The sequence below is a fragment of the Melospiza melodia genome, chromosome 8, assembly GCF_035770615.1.
Source record: "Melospiza melodia melodia isolate bMelMel2 chromosome 8, bMelMel2.pri, whole genome shotgun sequence".
NCBI lineage: Eukaryota > Metazoa > Chordata > Aves > Passeriformes > Passerellidae > Melospiza > Melospiza melodia.
In genome coordinates, this window is record NC_086201.1 from 1,447,263 (window position 1) to 1,467,820 (window position 20,558).

Below are 20,558 nucleotides of genomic sequence, written 5' to 3' on the forward strand. Positions count from 1 at the left end.
AGGGCAGGGGGTCCTGAGTCAGTTCAAAGTAGAGGACTCTTTATATGGTTCACAGAGCTGATTTTCTCATTGAGTTTGTTTCCCTAAACCTGTGTGCTCTTGTTTCCTGTCGTTTGCAGCGCTCGTACATCTCAGCCTGGGAGAAGGACAAAACCAGCATTCACATCATGCCAGACACCCCTGGGATCCTGCTGGCCCAGCAGAACAAAGTGAACTTCAGCGAGGTGGGTGGTTGTTGGGGCTGCAGTGTGTGTGCCTGGGTGCTGCTGTGCCCCCAGCGTTGTCTGAGGGCCTGGTGGTGTCTGTTGCAGAAACTGTACAAGCAGGCGATGGAGGAGGAGAAGAAGAAGGGCTATGACATGCGGGCAGATGCCATTCCCATCAAGTCTGCCAAAGCTTCCCGGGACATTGCCAGTGATGTGAGTGCACAACAGCCCTTGTGGCACACACTGGGAGTGATTCTTTTCTCACTTTAAATTCTCTGTGGCTTCAGCTGCTATGTTTTCTGGAGGTGGTACCAGAGGCTTCTGGGGTCATATAAAAACCCAAAGCTAACACTCAGTGAACATTTTTTTGTCCACAGTACAAGTACAAGGAAGGGTATCGCAAACAGCTGGGCCACCACATTGGGGCCAGGAACATTGAGGATGACCCCAAGATGATGTGGTCAATGCATGTGGCCAAGATCCAGAGTGACAGGGAGTACAAGAAAGCCTTTGAGAAGTCCAAAACCCACTTCAGCAGCCCCGTGGACATGCTGGGAGTGGTGTTGGCCAAGAAGTGCCAGGAGCTGGTGAGCGACGCCGACTACCGGCACCCTCTGCACCGCTGGACGTGCCTGCCGGACCAGAACGACGTTGTCCATGCCAAGACAGTGTATGACCTGCAGAGTGATGTGAGTTGTTCCTTATTGTCTGTGTCACAGCCTTGCTTTGTTTATTCTTTTTGAGGAAGTCTGTGTGGTGTAGGAAAGTCAAAGGAATTAAAATCCTTTTTTTTCTGGAGAACCAAGAGTTTGCAGAGGTAAAAAATTATGCAGCTGAGAGTGGTGTGAAGTGCCTTAGGATATGATATAAAAAGGCTCCTCCAATGTCTCTACCAGATGCAGATTTAGAAATGGTGTAGGACTTTACTGGCAATATCGAGAAGGTATAGGTAGAAGATTTGTGGATTGCTTGGTAGCCTCTTGTGATGTTGCAGGGGCAGAGAGACAGGGTTTTGGGACCTGAGCTTATCCAGAGTCACTTTTGTGGCGCAAGCTGCTGGGTTGACCTAGTGGAACATGTTCCATTAAGTGGAGCTTCCCATGGTAGGTGATGAGGTTGCTTGGAGTAAGGAATTTGCTAAGTTGCTTTGTGTCCTTTCCTGTCCTTCCAGAACGTCTACAAGTCTGACCTGCAGTGGCTGAGGGGCATTGGCTGGTCCCCAATTGGATCATTGGATGCTGAGAAGAACAAGAGGGCGAGTGAGATCCTGAGTGACAAGAAGTATCGTCAGCACCCAGACACCATCAAATTCACCAGCCTTCCTGACTCAATGCCCATGGTGCTGGCAAAGCACAACTCCCAAATCATGGACCAAGTGAGATTTCCTTGTGTTTGCATCCTGAAGACAATGAGCACCTTACCTTGTCAGGGTGCTGTTTTATGTCCTTCCACCACCCAGGTTGTGCAAGGGGAGGCAATCCCTCTTGCCATGGATTTGTAGTCCTTGTATGAGATTAAATTTTTGTTTCCCTGGTTGGAGCTGTAATGGGGCACATTGTGGAAAAGGGTGAAGCATTAGAAAGTTTTGGGTAATGGGCAGGGGTTTTGGGGTCAGTTCAAAGTAGAGGCCTCTTTATATGGTTCACAGAGCTGATTTTCTCATTGAGTTTGTTTCCCTAAACCTGAGTGACCTTATCTCCCTCTGTGCTCCTCGTTTGCAGCGCTCGTACATCTCAGCCTGGGAGAAGGACAAAACCAGCATTCACATCATGCCAGACACCCCTGGGATCCTGCTGGCCCAGCAGAACAAAGTGAACTTCAGCGAGGTGGGTGGTTGTTGGTAGTGCAGTGTGTGTCCCTGGGTGCTGCTGTGTCTGGGCAGCAGCGTTGTCTGAGGGCCTGGTGGTGTCTGTTGCAGAAACTGTACAAGCAGGCGATGGAGGAGGAGAAGAAGAAGGGCTACGACATGCGGGCAGATGCCATTCCCATCAAGTCTGCCAAAGCTTCCCGGGACATTGCCAGTGATGTGAGTGCACAGCAGCCCTTGTGGCACACACTGGGAGTGATTCTTTTCTCACTTTAAATTCTCGGTGGCTTCAGCTGCTATGTTTTCTGGAGGTGGTACCAGAGGCTTCTGGGGTCATATAAAAACCCAAAGCTAACACTCAGTGAACAATTTTTTTGTCCGCAGTACAAGTACAAGGAAGGGTATCGCAAACAGCTGGGCCACCACATTGGGGCCAGGAACATTGAGGATGATCCCAAGATGATGTGGTCAATGCACGTGGCCAAGATCCAGAGTGACAGGGAGTACAAGAAGGACTTTGAGAAGTCCAAGACAAGGTTCAGCAGCCCCGTGGACATGCTGGGAGTGGTGTTGGCCAAGAAATGCCAGGAGCTGGTCAGTGATGCCGACTACCGACACTACCTGCACCAGTGGACTTGTCTGCCAGACCAGAATGATGTCATCCATGCTAAGCAAGCCTATGAGCTCCAGAGTGATGTGAGTACTTGCTGATAAGCTCTGGTCTACTGAAATGTTTGTAATTTCCTTGGAATATAAACTAGAGTAGTTGCTCTCATACAGTATCTTTTCACTTTTGCGGAGTGAAGTAATCTGAATGTAAGGGCATTATGAAGGTTTATGTACAGCTAAACATCAGAATTAGCTCCATATCAACCTTCATAGTAGGAAATTTGAATCTATTTAAATGCTGATTAACATATAAAGTGGGAAATTTTTAAGTGCTGCCTTTATATTTTGTAACAGAACTGCTACAAATCTGACCTTGAGTGGCTGCGGGGCATTGGCTGGGTCCCAATTGGTTCCTTGGAAGTTGAGAAGGCCAAGAAGGCAGGAGAGATCCTGAGTGACAAAATTTACCGCCAGCACCCAGACACCATCAAGTTCACCAGCATCCCAGATTCTCTCCCAATGGTGTTGGCCAAGCAGAATGCAGACACCATGAACAAGGTGAGTCTGGATTTAATCAGGTAGCTCATCAACAATGTCTGCCTAAACCCCTGAGACAGGACTGGGGCCACAGACCTGTGTCTGTGCTGTGAGATTTCACCACTGTAAGGCTGTAAAAATATAAGTTCTGTTTTTGGTAATCAATGGGAAACTTGTTTTCATCAAGAGCTGATTTAATAATATCTTCCTTGAGAATTACTAAGTTAATTTGTCACAATTATCAATTGTGAATGTCTCCAAATACTCTGCTGTGTTTCTCCTGCAGCGTTTGTACACTGAGGCCTGGGATAAAGACAAGACACAAATCCACATCATGCCTGACACGCCTGAAATCACACTGGCAAGAGAGAATAAGAAGAACTACAGTCTGGTGAGTGTGGGAGCTCTTCAAATGTAACTGCTGCAAATGGCTGGATCAGGAATGTTCTGGTAAACCTCCTAGAGGTGGCACTATCAGTTTCCTTAAGTAACTCTCATATTTATCAAAAAAATTGTCATTTAAAAATATTGTTTGTGTATTTGTAGTAGTGCATACATAGAACAGTGAGCACTGGTGAGAAGAAATTCTATAAATCCCCCACAAGTTGTGTGTTTCCCCTGAATTTTTGGGGAGTCGTTTCTGCCAGTGTGCATAATGTTGGGAATGCAAAAATTAATACCAGAAAGGTAATTACTAGTGTAATTCTGAAAAGGTGTGATGCCGGTGTTCAACATTATTTTAGGCAAACGTGTTCACATCAGTAAGCCATGTCAGAGGTTTTAAAAAGTTTTACTCCATTTGTATGGAAGAAAAGTTTAGCTCGAAATTGCAGTCAGTGTTACATCATTTAAAACACTAAAATAAAAATTAATTAACAAGTGTATTTAGCAAAGGTCTTCCTTTGACATGAATTTGTATCAGCTACTGATCTGAGATTTTGAGTTAAAGGTAGATAAAACTGGGTGTAATAAATCTAAATACAATTATTAGATCTACTTCCAAGCAATTTGTTTTGCATAGAATATAACATATGGAACTTACCTGAGTCCCATTGTTTAATTCTTCATCTAGAAACAATACAGGCAGGCCATGGAAGATTCAAAGAAGAAAGGCTATGATTTGAGAGCTGATGCCATCCCCATCCAAGCAGCCAAAGCATCCAGGCAAATTGCCAGTGATGTAAGAATCTAACTTTTTGTTTCTTTCTATGTTGACATCTCTCCTCTGAAACCTGAAAATTATCAGCTGGATCCTCGAAAAGGCACTGCAGTTAAGCTGTGGCCTTAAGTAATAGATTTTTGCAAGTAAATTATCATGTATGTTTAAAAAAATAAATGTTGATAATTATAAAAACAATATAATGCTGCTTTCATGATAGTTGTATAGCTAATAACCCTATATGTGTAGATAAGTATTTACAGTATGTGTATCATTATACATAGTAAGGATTAAGTGCATTTAATAAGACCAGGATTATTTCTTACTAATATTAGTAAAGCACATTTCTTCAAAAAGGAAAATGATAAAAAATTTCTGTTTAGGGTTCTAACTCAAATAGCAAAAAACTTTAGTCCTAGAATATTATTAGCATGAGAATTGATTTGAATGTTTGGGGGGGGGGTTTAATGGTAGATTATAGATAAATTTGGAAAGGTTATTGTTAGAAATATTTACTATGAGTAACTGATATTTATAGGTGATACAGAAATGTAATATTTTGGTTTGTGTTTCAGTACAAGTACAAGGAAGGGTACCGCAAACAGCTGGGCCACCACATTGGGGCCAGGAACATCGAGGATGACCCCAAGATGATGTGGTCCATGCACGTGGCCAAGATCCAGAGTGACAGGGAGTACAAGAAGGACTTTGAGAAGTCCAAGACAAGGTTCAGCAGCCCCGTGGACATGCTGGGAGTGGTGTTGGCCAAGAAATGCCAGCAGCTGGTGAGCGACGCCGACTACCGGCACTACCTGCACCAGTGGATCTGTCTGCCCGACCAGAACGACGTGATCCACGCCAAGCAAGCCTACGAGCTCCAGAGTGATGTGAGTTCTCTGACATTTAAGTTTTGCTGAGGAATGTATTTGATATTTTGCATAATTGTATCAGGCCATCTTGTTCTGATGTGATAGAACCAACATTTTTAGATTTCTTTTTAAATTTTTTTGGCTGATTGAAACTGAGCTCTCCAACAGGATGTGTTAACTAATTGGTGCTTCAATGAAATCCTCTACCTCCAGAATTGCTATCTATCGTTTACCATTCTGTGAAAATTGGATAATGGTTTCACCCTTAATGCAGTGGAAATGCTCTTGTTTTTTTTACTTTTATATTTCATCTTGTGCTTTGAATTTATTTCAATTAATTGTTGATAGTGAGGTTACTTATTGGTGAACTATTCACTATAAGTTGCATTATTGTTATTGATAGAATAACCTGTGTGGGTGATTTTTTTCCTATTTTTTAAAAGAACTGCTACAAATCTGACCTGGAATGGCTACGGGGTGTTGGCTGGGTCCCAATTGGTTCTTTGGAAGTTGAGAAAGCCAAGAGAGCAGGGGAGATCCTGAGTGACAAAATTTACCGCCAGCATCCAGACACCATCAAGTTCACCAGTGTCACGGATTCCCTGGAGATGGTGTTGGCCAAGCAGAATGCAGACATCATGAACAAGGTGAGTCCTGATCCCTCTGGGTGACACATCAGAGGTGTCTGGCTCAGCCCTGGAGACAGGACTGTGAATGATCTGACCACAAGCAATGGTCATTGGTTTATTCCTTCTCCTTAATCAATGTGGTGTTGTTTAAGTGTTGCTACATTTCCACAAGTCAATCCTCCTTTTGTTAATACTATCTCTTCCTAATGGCCTAACTGATTATCCCTGTTACATTTCCTATATTTTTATCTGGTATGGTCTATGTTTTCCCTGATTATTGAGATATTAATCTGATTTTGAATGCCATATCAATCTGTTCCTGTTTTCTTTTCTAGCGTTTGTACACTGAAGCTTGGAACAAAGACAAGACCTCGATTCATGTCATGCCTGACACCCCAGAAATCCTGCTGGCCAAACAGAACCGAGTGAACTACAGTGAGGTGAGTGCAGCTGAAATCTGAGACAATTAATTGTACTTCTGACATGTATGCTGTTGTCATCCCTGACTTTTAGCTAATGGTAAAATATTGCCAGGTTTTTTCTTTTCACAAATGGTTTGAAATCAGAGTTGTTCCAGAAATTGAACTCCTGGATATCTAATTGGGCTATTGAAATATATTATCCCACATAAACTAGAAATAATTTCTACAGCAATGTATGAAAATAACTAGTTTTGCTTTGCCTTCCCTAAATGATTTCTATTTTCCAAGCATCTACAATAAAATTACAAGGTCTTTGAAATCTGCAGTTTTTTATTTTCCAGTGAATGTAGAGCTGGGCTGAAGATGTTTAAGATCCCTGAAAATCAACATTATTCTTTAGGGACTTGAATACTCCGATGTGCTCAACTGAAATGCAATTTTGTTTTTGAAACTAGATTGTGATTTTTTTTCTCACAGAAAATGTACAAACTGGCTTTGGAGGAGTCAAAGAAGAAGGGCTATGATTTGCGATTTGATGCCATTCCCATTCAGTCTGCCAAAGCCTCCAGGGAGATTGCCAGTGAGGTGAGAGGCCTTGTTCTCATTTCTCTATGGTTCTGGGAGTGGAAATAATCATAAGGCTTGCTACTGTCATACTTCATAGAATAGATAATATAGAAATATATTTTCATAATGATTCTTTGTAATGATTCCACTACATTGCCTTTAGTGTATGGAAGAAAGGGGGAGCCAGTATTTTTATCATGAGGAATATATCACAAAAATAAAGAAATATAATAATGTGAAGATTATTAACATGCCCCCTGCAATACTTCTGTTGATGTCCATGGATATTCAAGCAGCATGATCAAAAAGGTGTATGAACCAATGATAGAGATTGTCAGGTTAATTTCTGATTCAAACAATATTTCTGTTCAAGTGTCATAAGGAAATTCAAGATGTCTGAACATAAAAACTGGATTAAACTATATAATGACTATGATAGCTTGTGCTTCAGGTAAGGCAGCATCACTTGAGATGAATGATAACAGATTTTTATGCTCAAGTTTGATATTTCAACTCTTTGTATACAGAGAAAATCATATGGTCTTAGTCAAGGAGTTTTCAAAAAGATTTAAGTAAGTTAATATTTACAATTTCATCTTAGTAGTAAAAGAATGTGAAGTACCAAACTTGTTAGAATGTGGCATTAAATATTTAGTGAATTGAAAGCGTTTTGTATAAAAGGTCTCAGGTAATTATATCTAATAAAAAAGTTTCTTAAATGAAAATTAATCCCAGAGTAGAAAGGCTTGTATAATATTTTTATCTTCACAAACTAATGAGTATGTTAAACTGCTAGAACTATTTATTAATTTTTCAATACACCAAGTAACTTTAAATCTTTTCTGTTTCAGTACAAGTACAAGGAAGGGTATCGGAAGCAGCTGGGCCACCACATTGGGGCCAGGAACATTGAGGATGACCCCAAGATGATGTGGTCAATGCACGTGGCCAAGATCCAGAGTGACAGGGAGTACAAGAAGGACTTTGAGAAGTCCAAGACAAGGTTCAGCAGCCCTGTGGACATGCTGGGAATTGTGTTGGCCAAGAAATGCCAGCAGCTGGTGAGCGACGCCGACTACCGGCACTACCTGCACCAGTGGATCTGTCTGCCTGATCAGAACGACGTGATCCACGCCAAGCAAGCCTACGAGCTCCAGAGTGATGTGAGTTCTCTGACATTTGATTTTTGCTGAGAAATTAGTGTATTTTACATAATTGTATCAGGCCATCTTGTTCGGATGTGGTAGAACCAACATTTTGAGATTTCTTTTTAAGTTTCACAGTTAATTGATGCTCAGATCTCCTAGAGGTTATACCAACTAACTGATATTTAAATGAAATCTTGCAAGGATTTGGACTATTTATCATTTACCGTTCTGTGAATGCTGGATAATGGTTTCACCCTTAATGTAGATGAAATGCTGTAATTTTTTCCACAATTTTCTTTACAGCTTTGAATTTGTTTGAATGAAGAGCTGATAGGAAGGTGTTTTCCCTTTGAAAAGATGCACTGTGTGACATACATTATGATTGTTATTTTATTAAATTGTATAATTTTTTTTTTATTGTAACAGAACTGCTACAAATCTGACCTGGAATGGCTACGGGGTGTTGGCTGGGTCCCAATTGGTTCTTTGGAAGTTGAGAAAGCCAAGAGAGCAGGGGAGATCCTGAGTGACAAAATTTACCGCCAGCATCCAGACACCATCAAGTTCACCAGTGTCACGGATTCCCTGGAGATGGTGTTGGCCAAGCAGAATGCAGACATCATGAACAAGGTGAGTCCTGATCCCTCTGGGTGACACATCAGAGGTGTCTGGCTCAGCCCTGGAGACAGGACTGTGAATCATCTGACCACAAGCCATGCTGCAGTTCAAGCATGATGCATTTTAATCCTTGTGCTCTTGGTATTTCACTCAAAACTCTAAGATGAGCTCATGGAAGACTCAAATTTGTGTAATATTCTGCATTTTACATTTAAATATTTTCCTTGGGGTGTGTGTGCATTGGGCACTAATAGTTCTTTGCTTTATTCATTATTCTGAAGCAATGTGGCAGTTTCCTTAATGTTTTTGAACTCCCTCATATTAATTCTCATTTTTTAATGTTATTTTTACCATATTAACACATAACTGTATATCCATGCTGTATTTCATAGCGTCATAATAAGGTTTGGGTTAGAAGGTACATTAAAGATCATTTTGTTCTAACCTTCTGCCATGGGATGGGACAATTTCCCCTAGACCAGTTTCCTATCATTTTAGTTAATGTGTTTTCCATGTTTATTGAGGTATTAACCTAGTTTGGAATGTCATATAAATCTCTTCCTCTTTTATTTTTTAGCGTTTGTACACTGAAGCTTGGAACAAAGACAAGACCTCGATTCATGTCATGCCTGACACCCCAGAAATCCTGCTGGCCAAACAGAACCGAGTGAACTACAGTGAGGTGAGTGCAGCTGAAATCTGAGGCAGTTAAAGGGTTTCTCATAAGTACAATTTTCATCACCTTTGATTTTGTGTTAATGGTAAAATATTGTCAAGTTGTTTATTTTCATACATGGCCATTTCCAGAGCTGAAATCAGAGCTATTCTTCCACAAAAAAAAAAAAATTCTTTTAGAATATATTATCCCCCATAAATGAGAAATCATTTCTAAAGCAAGTTGTGGAAACAGGTAGTTTAGCTTTTTAAATGTTCCCATCTTTGCCTTCCCTAAATGATTTCCATTTTCCAAACGTCTACAATAAAATTCCAAGGTCTTTGAAAATTTTTTTTCCTACAGAACAGTATTTAAATTGTCTGAAGATGAACAATATTGTTTAGAGACTCCATTTGTTCTACTGCCTAGTTGTGCTGAACTGAAATGCAATTTTGAATTTTGTTTTTTTAAAATCACATGTGACTCTTTCTCACAGAAAATGTACAAGCTGGCCTTGGAGGAGTCAAAGAAGAAGGGCTATGATTTGCGGTTTGATGCCATTCCCATTCAGTCTGCCAAAGCCTCCAGGGAGATTGCCAGTGAGGTGAGCAGGCTTTGTTCTCATTCTCTATGGATTTGGTAATGGAAGAGAATCAGAATCTTTGTTCACTTATTTGCTAATGTCACATTTCACAAAATAGATAACATAGAAATCTGTTTTCGTAGTGAATCTACCACATTCCTCAAGTGCACAAAAAAATGGATACCCAGTAATTTTTGTATGAGTTATGTATCACATTAATGAACAAATATAATAATATGAAGATTATTTATATGCCCCCCATTGCTCTTCATGGATGTTAAAGTAGGATGAACAAAAAGATGTAGGAATTTATCCTAGAGTTTTTCAAGATAATTTCTGATTCAAAATAGGAAGTCCTTTAAAATCTGTCCCCAAAAGAGATATGTAAGTAAATAAATTCTAAAAGTTTAAATGCTTATCTTTTCTGGAGGAAAGAAATAATTCTGTTTCAGTGTCACATTGAAATGCAAAACACAAAAGCTGGAAAAAACTCTGCAATAACTGGGACAGGTTTTGTTTCAAGGATTAGGCAATATCACTAAGAGACAGAGGATAACAGATTTTAGTGCTCTGTGTTTTTCTACCAAGAAATCTATTTAAATGCTTTGTCTTACAAAAGGATAAAATATATAAATATATATATGGATTTTTTTTCCTGCAGTACAAGTACAAGGAAGGGTATCGGAAGCAGCTGGGCCACCACATTGGGGCCAGGAACATTGAGGATGACCCCAAGATGATGTGGTCAATGCACGTGGCCAAGATCCAGAGTGACAGGGAGTACAAGAAGGATTTTGAGAAGTCCAAGACAAGGTTCAGCAGCCCCGTGGACATGCTGGGAATTGTGTTGGCCAAGAAATGCCAGCAGCTGGTGAGCGACGCCGACTACCGGCACTACCTGCACCAGTGGATCTGTCTGCCCGACCAGAATGATGTGATCCACGCCAAGCAAGCCTACGACCTGCAGAGTGATGTGAGCAAATCCTTAAATTTGTAACACAGCATTTCTGTAACACAGCATTTCTGTAACTCAGTAATTCTGTAATACAATAATTCTGTAATACGGAATTAAGTCTTGCACAATCTAATTTTTAGAATATGGATAATAAGCCTCTAGTCGCTTGCATCAGACTTGTTGAAATGTTTTCATTCTTTCATTCTTTCAATTCTTTCTTCAAATTCATGTTTTATCCTATTTTTTTCAGTCCTTAACCTGAGGTATAATTTGAGTGTTACTCTGATACTAGCATTGTGCTCCAATACCTCTTTTCTTTCTCTTATTTAATAATTATTTTACTAAATCTTCAAAAACAATTGTTTTCAGAACCATATCCTCAGAAACATACCAAGTTGTTAATATTGTATGTGCTTGTTTATATTAATTTTAATATTTGATCCCACTTGCCCATATATAACAAACTTTCAAATTTTTTCAGGCTGTTTACAAATCAGACCTGGAATGGCTGAGAGGCATTGGATGGGTTCCTATTGGCTCCTTGGAGGTTGAGAAAGCCAAGAAAGCTGGAGAAATCCTCAGTGACAGGAAGTATCGGCAGCCTGCGGACAAAATCAAATTCACCAGCGTGACCGATTCCTTGGCCATGGTCTTAGCCAAGCAAAATGCTGAGATCATGAACAAGGTGAGGCTGGTACTGCCAGTCAGTAGAACTTGTTCATGAGGTGAAAAATTTAAAAAATTGTGGATTTAAGAGAAAATTAATGTCCAAATTCAGCCATTGTACAGGAAAGCTGTTATCTCAGGGCTCAGTCTGAAGTGAGCAGTTGGCAAAAATCTACTGACAAAAGTCCCTGAAATCACAGATTTTTCCAAGAATAATACTTCATGATGAACAAGTGATGAGGAAATACCTGAAGTTCTCTGGATGTGAAACTTGTGCAAGATATCTCAGATCTGGAGGGTGAAAGTCACTAAGTACCTCCTCCTTTATAACAAACATGATCAAACAACTTATACAGAATAATTAATACACTTTTCCTCCTATGGCTGTTTCTCCACAATCCAAAATCTATCATTTGCTGCACCAGCTTAACCTGAGAAATAATGAGGAAGGACAAAGTTTTCCTTGTTGAACTGTTCAGAGAGAAACTTTGCTGTGTCAGGGTATTACAGCTTACTGGAACTACCCCCAGCAGTTAGTAAAATAATTGTAATTGTAAAATATTTTCATAAAGAACTTTTTGTTAAGGGCTGTTTTCCTCTCTTGCAGCGCTTGTACACGGAAGCCTGGGATGCAGACAAGAAGTCCATCCATGTCATGCCTGACACACCAGACATTCTGTTAGCAAAGGCCAACGCAGCCAACGTTAGCAAAGTAAGGACATTCAAAAATTTACTGAACTAGTGGAAATTCAGAGTTAAGTCAGCATTTCTTTAATCATAAAGATGTTCTGAAACACACATTCATGAAAAATTCAAGAGACAATTATGAAATGTAGAAATCCCATCTTTCAGAATATTGATATGCCATTTTCTGTCTTCTCTTGTGTAGAAACTTTATATACAAGCCTGGGAAGATGCCAAAAAGAAGGGTTATGACATGAGAGCTGATGCAATTCCAATCAAAACTGCAAAAGCATCAAGAGATATTGCGAGTGATGTATGTTCTTCCTTTACATTTATTTTCAGTTCCCTTAAAAACAAGGATATGCATTTTTGTGATCAGTAGCAATAGGAAATTATGGGACCTCCATCCCAGGTTCACTTCTTTTTGTGTTTGCAGTACAAGTACAAAGAAACCCACGAGAAGCAGAAAGGCCACTACATCGGATGCCCCAGTGCCAAGGATGACCCCAAGCTGGCGCAGGCCGCGCACGCCATGGCCCTGCAGAACGACCGCCTCTACAAGAAGGCCTACAATGATTCCAAGACCCAGATCCACATCCCTGTGGATGCCCTGTCAGTGCAGGCAGCAAAGGAGTGCCAGACCCTGGTCAGTGACATTGACTACAGGCAGTACCTGCACCAGTGGACCTGCCTTCCTGACCAGAACGACGTGATCCACGCACGGCAGGCCTACGACCTGCAGAGTGACGTGAGTGACAATCACTGTAGGAAAGCTTTAGGGCAGCTGTGTGAGGCTCTGTTTGTTAGTGACTGGAAGATACACTTTCAAATGCATGTTCATGGGCCTGCAGTCAGTCCTGGTATGTTTATTTTATCCTTTCCAATGGATTTCAGCCTGGGTGCCAGAAATATTTGGGGCAGTTCATAAGGAAGTCATGTTTTCTTGGTCTGCTCTAGAATGCTTGCTTTCAAACTCCTTGCAGGTCATGCCGCCAGTTTGAATGCAGTGTCTTAAAAGTATCTTTGTTTCTGTGCAAATCAGGAGTGCTGTGTCTAGAAGGGACCTGATACAACAGAGCATCACTGGCTGCTTGTTGTGTAAAGAGTAGAATAATTTTGGGAAAGGCTTATAAAAAATCTTGTACTTAGAGTTACAGCTGCAGAATCCCAAAATGGTGTGGGTTGGGAAAGACCATCTTATTCCAACCCTCTGCCATGGGCAAGGGACATCTTCCTGTAGGCCTGGTTATTCAGAGCCTCATCCAGACTGGTCTTGAACATCTCCAGGAACTGAGAGTGCACCAGCTCTCTGGGCTAAGAGTTACCTCTGCAGTGCCAGTAACCCTTGGTTTGTTTGTAGAACGTGTACAAGTCTGACCTGGAATGGCTGCGAGGCATTGGCTGGCTGACAGAAGGGTCTGTGGATGTGGTCAAAGCCAAGAAGGCCCAGGAGATCCTCAACGACCGCCTGTACCGCACGCGGCCGGAGCAGCTGAAGTTCACCAGTATCACCGACTCCCCGGACGTTGTCCTGGCAAAGATGAACGCCATGCAGCTCAGTGATGTAAGCTCCCCTTCACATTTCATTTCTTTCTGGTGGAGAGTAGAGTTTCTATGGTGGGAATGATGAAGTTTTGCAAGTTGGAATTACTGAAGAATTCTTCCCGGTGTTTTTTTTTTCTCATCATTCTGAATTGCCGTTGTTCTTCCTTTCTCCTCAGCGTCTGTATCGTGAGGCCTGGGATAAAGACAAGACCCAGATTTCCCTCCCTTCAGACACTCCTGTCATGCTGCAGTCCAAAGTCAATGCTCTCAACATCAGCAATGTAAGAGAATAAAATGAAATATTTGGGAAGTGTTAGAAAGTGAAGGCTGGCAATTGTTCTTCCAGTTTTTGCTGTAAATGGTGGTGCACAAACTCACCTTCTAATGTGCTTGTAAGCAGGAAATTGCATCCAGAGGCTTTTTGTTACCTCTCAGCCTATCAACAGGTTGTGTGTTCATGAACAAACTCCCAAGCTCAGTGTGCAATTCCACACAACTTCTGCTCCCTTTGGCAAAACCTGCCAAATACATTCCATGGAGAAGTTGTTAGCGTCTGCAGACATAGTGGTCTGTCTTCAGGAATATTTCTGCTGCCTCTTTGAGTTTTAATCTTGCACCTACTTTAAGTAATGAGCTTTCTGTTGAGACACTTGCCAGGATCATTATTGTCACTGTGTCAGTTACAGGAAGCAAACAGGACTCCCAAGCTGGTTATTCCCAGCAAGCAGGTTTTCAGAGAAGGCATTTCACTATGTTTAACAAAGGTGATTTTCTTTGCAGAAACATTATCAGAAAGCCTGGGATGAGGTCAAGGCAAAAGGCTACGACCTAAGAGCAGATGCCATTCCCATCAAACAAGCCAAGGCCTCCAGAGACATTGCCAGTGAGGTACAGCCTTCTCTTCATGCACTGCCTGTGTCTCAGCAGGGCTGAGTGCAGCTCAGGCTGGCAGCCTGAGTCTGGTGGCTGTGTCCAGGTGAGCAACACACCTTCTGTTCTCTCTGCATTTCCAGTACAAGTACAAAGAAACCCACGAGAAGCAGAAAGGCCACTACATCGGGTGCCCCAGTGCCAAGGATGACCCCAAGCTGGCGCAGGCCGCGCGCGCCATGGCCCTGCAGAACGACCGCCTCTACAAGAAGGCCTACAATGATTCCAAGACCCAGATCCACATCCCTGTGGATGCCCTGTCAGTGCAGGCAGCCAAGGAGTGCCAGAACTTGGTCAGTGATGTTGACTACAGGCAGTACCTGCACCAATGGACCTGTCTTCCTGACCAGAACGACGTGATCCACGCACGGCAGGCCTACGACCTCCAGAGCGATGTGAGTACCCACAGAGATGTGTAGTTTTATTATTCAATAGATTATGGCCTTATTCTGATTGTTCAATGCTATGCAGTCACAACAGATTTACGTTGAGACTGTTTTCTTCAATTGTTTGTTACTGCTATTATGTGTTCTTTTGCACCCTTAAAAAGCATTGGTTTTATCTCTGAATATTGTAAAACTTTAGTTGATAATGTGTTACATAATGCTTTTGGACAGATCTGATTTGGAGAGGCTGAAGGATTTGTCTTTCTTGCTTTGATGGGACTTAGGAGTAAGAGCTGTTGGCTGACTTGGAATCAGGTGGCTTTTGTTACTTCTGTTTGCTTGAGCAAGCTTGGAAATTTCTTTAATTGGAAGAAAACTCTATGAGGTAGCCAGTGAGAGGTTTTAGTAGCTGAATGCAAAGCAGGACCAGTGCAGCTGATTTCCTGACCTGGCTTTGCTGCTTATCAGTTCCTCTTCCACTGTTTCAATTACAAACTTTGGATGTGAGGTTCCTGTTCCTTGCTGTTTGTCAGTTTTCCTGGTAGGCAGCTTGGGCTTTTGTTAGGGCTTGCAAATTGTTGAAATTACTAGAGGAAGAAGTGTTTCGGAGGAGACAGGAACAGTCTTCTAAGCTTTTAATATTCATCATCATTAACTGTAGTTCCTTTCAGTTGTTTCTCCTTACAAGGTTTAGAATATGTTGTTTAAGAACTGAACTACTTAAAAACTTGTGGCCAGATTTAATTTTACTTATGACACTGAACATCTCCTGTCTATAGAAAGGATTTATCTGACTCTAGCCAGGTTTATAAAACATAATCTGCTTTGCATAGGTTAAAATAATTAAGACAATCATTTTAAACAATGTTTTCCTTTTCTGACCATCTCACCCAGGCTGTGTACAGGTCAGACCTAGAGTGGCTCCGTGGAATTGGGTGGTTGCCCAATGACTCTCCAGAAATTAAGAGGGTGAAGAATGCCCAGGATCTCCTGAGTGACAACGTGTATCGGACCCCCATTGACAGCGTGAAGTACACCAGTGTTGTGGATTCCCCAGATGTTGTTCTGGCCAAAACCAACGCTGAACAGATCAGCGCTGTACGTTCCAACCTCCTCAAAGCTCCTTCCACACTAGAAACTACAGCTAAAGAGAAATCTCAGTGCTAAAACATAAAGCTGATCAGTGGTGTTTTAAGTTCAACGCTTTTCCAAACATTTTACTCTTTAGAGATAATAGTTCAGGAGAGATTGATGGGATTTTATGTTATTGATAAGTGAAATTCCATAAGTCTGATGATATTATTAAATGACTGTTTTAACAGCAAAAATATAAAGAAGCCTGGGAAAAGGACAAGACTATGATCCACATCATGCCAGACACTCCTGAAATCAACCTTGCCAAGGCTAATGCTGTTAATTACAGCCAGGTATGTTTATCATTCTGTTTTCTCTAAAATAGTATGTGGATTATATCATTCTATGATATTGAATCTCTGTGAACCTCATTGAAATCTATCCTCATACAGGGCTTGTGGCATTCCCTTCCTTCTACTGAATGTCCTTAAAGTATTCAGCCATTTAAAAATAAACATTTATGTTCAGCTACTTAAAAATTATTAATATCATGCCCCACTGAGGGAATATTTTATTAAAATGGATGACAATCCAAGGCATAAAAATATTTTCTACACTTTTACAAACACCCTTCTGTGCTATATATGTTGTATAACTGATGTTGCATGTTTCAGAGGCAGCTGCATTTATGGTTTGGAGCAGGAGTACTGCTCAAAAAATTTCATTATATTTCAGCAAATAAATGGCTGGAAACTCTGTTTCTGTAATGGCAAATGCCAGAGCATTCAGCATGTGTGTGATGTTTTATCTGTCTCTTCAGAAACAATATAAAGGAGCTTGGGACGAGCTGAAGATGAGCTACGATTTGAGAGCAGATGCCATTCCAATCAAGACAGCCAAGGCTTCTAGAGAGATTGCCAGTGATGTAAGTGCCAAAAGAGGCATCTCCCATGCTCCAAGAGCTCTTTCTAGCTGTTACTGATGGTGACCTCTGCTCTTCCCCCAGTACAAATACAAGCTGGAGCACGAGAAGCAGAAAGGACACTACGTGGGAGTGCCGAATGCAAAGGGAGATTCCAAAATCCAGTTTGCCCTGGACGTGGCCAAAGTTCAGAGCGAACGAGAGTACAAGAAGCACTTTGCCAAGCAGAAGACCCAGTGCCACCTGCCAGTGGATATGGTGTCCATCGTGTCAGCCAAGCACGGGCAGGCCCTGGTGAGCGACGCCGAATACCGGCACTACCTGCACCAGTGGATCTGCCTCCCCGACCAGAACGATGTGATCCATGCCAGGCAAGCCTACGACCTCCAGAGTGATGTAAGTCCACCTGAAAACACCCCCTAACTTAGTTCTGTATTGCCTCCTCTCATCCTGCTTCAGCTCTAAGGGGTGGGAATCTGTTCCTGAATTCAGGGAGCTCACCTTGCTCTTTGTTAGAGTTGCTAAGTCTAGGCCACTTATAAATTGCCATGGTTGAAGGGTGATAAATTCAGATGTAGTGCTCATGTTGGAACTGCTGCTCCCTTTTTAACCACTGCATTCAATTCTGTTATTTTTTGAATCATGCTGGATTGTCCAGGGAAGTGTTGCTAAGAGCATGGACCCTCTTTTGTTTTCCCAGGCTGTTTATAAAGCTGATTTGGAATGGCTGCGGGGAATCGGATGGTTGCCAAATGATTCCCTTGGAGTCAAGCATGTCAAATATGCTGGAGATCTCCTGAGTGAGGTAACCAAATGTTTTTCAATACTAAAATTTTCTGCAGGGGTATTTGTCACTCAAAGTACTTTAAATGGTTTAAACAATGAGGGTTTTTTTCAAATGAAAAATTTGAAAAAAAATTTTTGAAATTTGAAAAAAATGCTGCAACTGCAGTATTTTCACAACATTCATTGTGTATGGAGAGGTTTTTCTCCATGAGAACTTCCTTGTCTTGTGTGTCTTATTCACAATTGCTGTATTAGGCATCAAATATTCCAGGGTAATCTGTTCTTCTCTTTCTTGTACAGAGGAAGTACCGCACAAAAGCTGAAACTCTCCCGTTCACTCCCGTGGCTGACAGAGTTGATTATGTCACAGCAAAGAATAGCACTGAAATCCTCAGTGATGTAAGTTTGCTCTCAGTGTCTGGGCTACATTTGACTTCTGTGATTCTGTATTTAATGTGCTTTGTCTACTAGCCTTGCCAATTCAGGGGTTGGTTTGTTATTTTGTGTGTAGATTATGGTGTTTTCCCAGTTCTGTGGGGGTGCTACAAGGCAGTCATTTCTTTCTGTGTCCTAGATTAAATACCACAAAGAATGGAATGAGGCCAAGACAAATTATACTCTCACAGATACACCACAGCTGGACATGGCCCGAGAGGCAGCCAGAATTCTAAATCAGGTGTGTGGTCTCTCCTTGACAGCTTCTACTCACATTTTTTAGGTATTTAAAAAACCTGCCTTACTGATAACAACTTGAAGGAAGGATTTGTTACCCTTATGCCTCTAAATAAATTGCATACATACAGTAATTGTTATCACTGTCGTAGTGTTGATTTCCTCATCAATTTTTTTTCCCACAGAATTTGTACAAGGAAAGCTGGGAGAAAGAAAAAGCCACTGGTTACCTCCTGCCTCCTGACACGGTGCAGATCTCTCATGCCAAGCACTCGAGTGATGTCCAAAGTGAGGTAATGATTCTTCTCATTAGGAAGATAAGTGCTTGGAAGCCTGAAATGTTAAAGGCCTTGAAAATTCCCAAACAGACTTAAAAAGCTTTCCATCTGGGGTAACTTCCAGATTTTTCATGGCCTGTGAATTCTACTGTCCTCCAAATAATTCAGCTATCTTTGTGATTATGGAGTTTGGAGGTATTAGTGCTGAAGGTCAGATTCCTTCTACATTCCCTCTCTCCAGGAACAGTCCTTTCAAAATCAGCTGAGCTGGACTTCCATATATTTGTAAGTGTTAAATTTAAAAAAGTGTAAAATTTGAAGTGATACTATGATTATAACATATATGGCTCTAACTTCACTTTTTTGGCATATCAAAATCTCTAGGCCAGTACACACTTTTCATTTTTAACATTTACATAATTGATCTTGATATTATTACATGACTCTTATTTGGAATAAACATTTTGTCAAAACAGTGTGATGTAAATATCCTAAATAAGCATTCACTCTTCAGACAATCTCAAATAATTTGTTGCCAAAATGAGACTAAATACGCTTATTAGAAAACATTTTCTAGCAAGTCTTTCCTCTTCTGTTAACAATACCTTTTACTGAAAATGGGGAGTATATTAGACTAGAAAATGCTATATTTTGAACAGGAAGGCTTACACAAGGTAATATTTTTGTTTGTGACCAGATTTTTATCTGGTGATGTACTGAAAACCTAAGACTGCATTTGACAACTCCCTGTTTCGTGTGTTCTTGGTGTTGACAAAGCTGAAGCTGTTCCCAGGTTAGAACCAGAGTGGGTTACAGCCAGTGCTGATTTTCTCTGTGTTTCTCCCCTCTCCCACCAGCTGAAATACAAAGCTGAGTATGTCAAGCAGAGAGGTCACTACGTGGGAGTTCCCAAGATGAGGGATGACCCCAAGCTGGTGTGGTACGAGCACGCGGGCGAGATCCAGAACGACAGGCTGTACAAATCAGACTACAACAAAACCAAGTCCAAAATCCACATACCTTCAGATGCCATGGCAGTTGTGGCAGCAAAGGAGGGCCAGAACTTGGTCAGTGATGTTGACTACAGGCAGTACCTGCACCAGTGGACCTGCCTTCCTGACCAGAATGATGTGATCCACGCACGGCAGGCCTACGACCTGCAGAGTGATGTGAGTGATGGTGCAGCCCTATGTGATCCTTTCTACATGGTCTGGCCATGGACATTGCCCACAGCACAACATCTATCCTGAGCTCAGTAATTTCTGTTCTTTTGCATTGTCTTTCTGGTTTAGAATGTCTACAAAGCTGATTTGGAGTGGCTCCGTGGCATTGGTTGGATTCCTCTTGATTCAGTGGAGCATAAGAAGGTTAAGAATGCACAAGAACTGATAAACAAGGTAAGAGAAAATATTTCAGCAGTTCCACAATTGGCACTTCTTTCTCATGCAGTGTTTAAGACATTATTTCACCTCTTTGCAGAGAGCATACACCAAAGAAGCCCTGGATAACTTTTCCAAATACACCAGCGTGGTTGACACTCCTGAGATCACTTTGGCAAAGATGAACTCTGTCAATCAGAGTGATGTATGTACCATTTTTAAAAAATAAATTTCATATAGAAGAATTAGGAGATGGTTAAATTGCTTTTGCTAATTATACTAGTTTTAGCCTTATATATTTGTGTGTGCTCCTCATTAGTAACAGGCTTGCCTGGGGTGAACAAGTTTAGTAAGAAGTGATATAAAAGAACAACGCAATACTGCTGTCCAAATAATTTAGCATTTTGCTGTAGAAGAATATGGCATGTCCCTGATTTAGAGTTTACATAGATTTTTCTAACAGAAAACTGAC

At 41.3% G+C, this 20,558-nt stretch overlaps 1 protein-coding gene across 38 annotated transcripts in view; it reads left to right on the plus strand.

The window, feature by feature from the left end:
* The window catches only part of NEB (nebulin), a 100,086-nt gene that overhangs the window by 28,891 nt on the left and 50,637 nt on the right, over positions 1–20,558 (plus strand). For 35 of the 38 annotated variants that reach the window (XM_063161506.1, XM_063161516.1, XM_063161527.1 and 32 more), the window contains 34 exons: positions 120–224; positions 312–419; positions 584–895; positions 1,378–1,581; positions 1,928–2,032; positions 2,125–2,232; positions 2,398–2,709; positions 2,977–3,180; positions 3,446–3,550; positions 4,232–4,339; positions 4,894–5,205; positions 5,631–5,834; positions 6,152–6,256; positions 6,716–6,823; positions 7,657–7,968; positions 8,380–8,583; positions 9,149–9,253; positions 9,723–9,830; positions 10,471–10,782; positions 11,246–11,449; positions 12,038–12,142; positions 12,320–12,427; positions 12,551–12,862; positions 15,870–16,073; positions 16,298–16,402; positions 16,870–16,974; positions 17,056–17,367; positions 17,672–17,776; positions 18,058–18,156; positions 18,332–18,433; positions 18,615–18,722; positions 19,565–19,876; positions 20,000–20,104; positions 20,187–20,291. In XM_063161506.1, coding sequence (XP_063017576.1) covers positions 120–224; positions 312–419; positions 584–895; positions 1,378–1,581; positions 1,928–2,032; positions 2,125–2,232; positions 2,398–2,709; positions 2,977–3,180; positions 3,446–3,550; positions 4,232–4,339; positions 4,894–5,205; positions 5,631–5,834; positions 6,152–6,256; positions 6,716–6,823; positions 7,657–7,968; positions 8,380–8,583; positions 9,149–9,253; positions 9,723–9,830; positions 10,471–10,782; positions 11,246–11,449; positions 12,038–12,142; positions 12,320–12,427; positions 12,551–12,862; positions 15,870–16,073; positions 16,298–16,402; positions 16,870–16,974; positions 17,056–17,367; positions 17,672–17,776; positions 18,058–18,156; positions 18,332–18,433; positions 18,615–18,722; positions 19,565–19,876; positions 20,000–20,104; positions 20,187–20,291 — 5,832 coding nt within the window. The remainder of the gene's footprint in view (positions 1–119; positions 225–311; positions 420–583; positions 896–1,377; positions 1,582–1,927; positions 2,033–2,124; positions 2,233–2,397; positions 2,710–2,976; positions 3,181–3,445; positions 3,551–4,231; positions 4,340–4,893; positions 5,206–5,630; positions 5,835–6,151; positions 6,257–6,715; positions 6,824–7,656; positions 7,969–8,379; positions 8,584–9,148; positions 9,254–9,722; positions 9,831–10,470; positions 10,783–11,245; positions 11,450–12,037; positions 12,143–12,319; positions 12,428–12,550; positions 12,863–15,869; positions 16,074–16,297; positions 16,403–16,869; positions 16,975–17,055; positions 17,368–17,671; positions 17,777–18,057; positions 18,157–18,331; positions 18,434–18,614; positions 18,723–19,564; positions 19,877–19,999; positions 20,105–20,186; positions 20,292–20,558) is intronic. The other 3 variants (XM_063161531.1, XM_063161533.1, XM_063161544.1) reach the window with 3 other exon arrangements.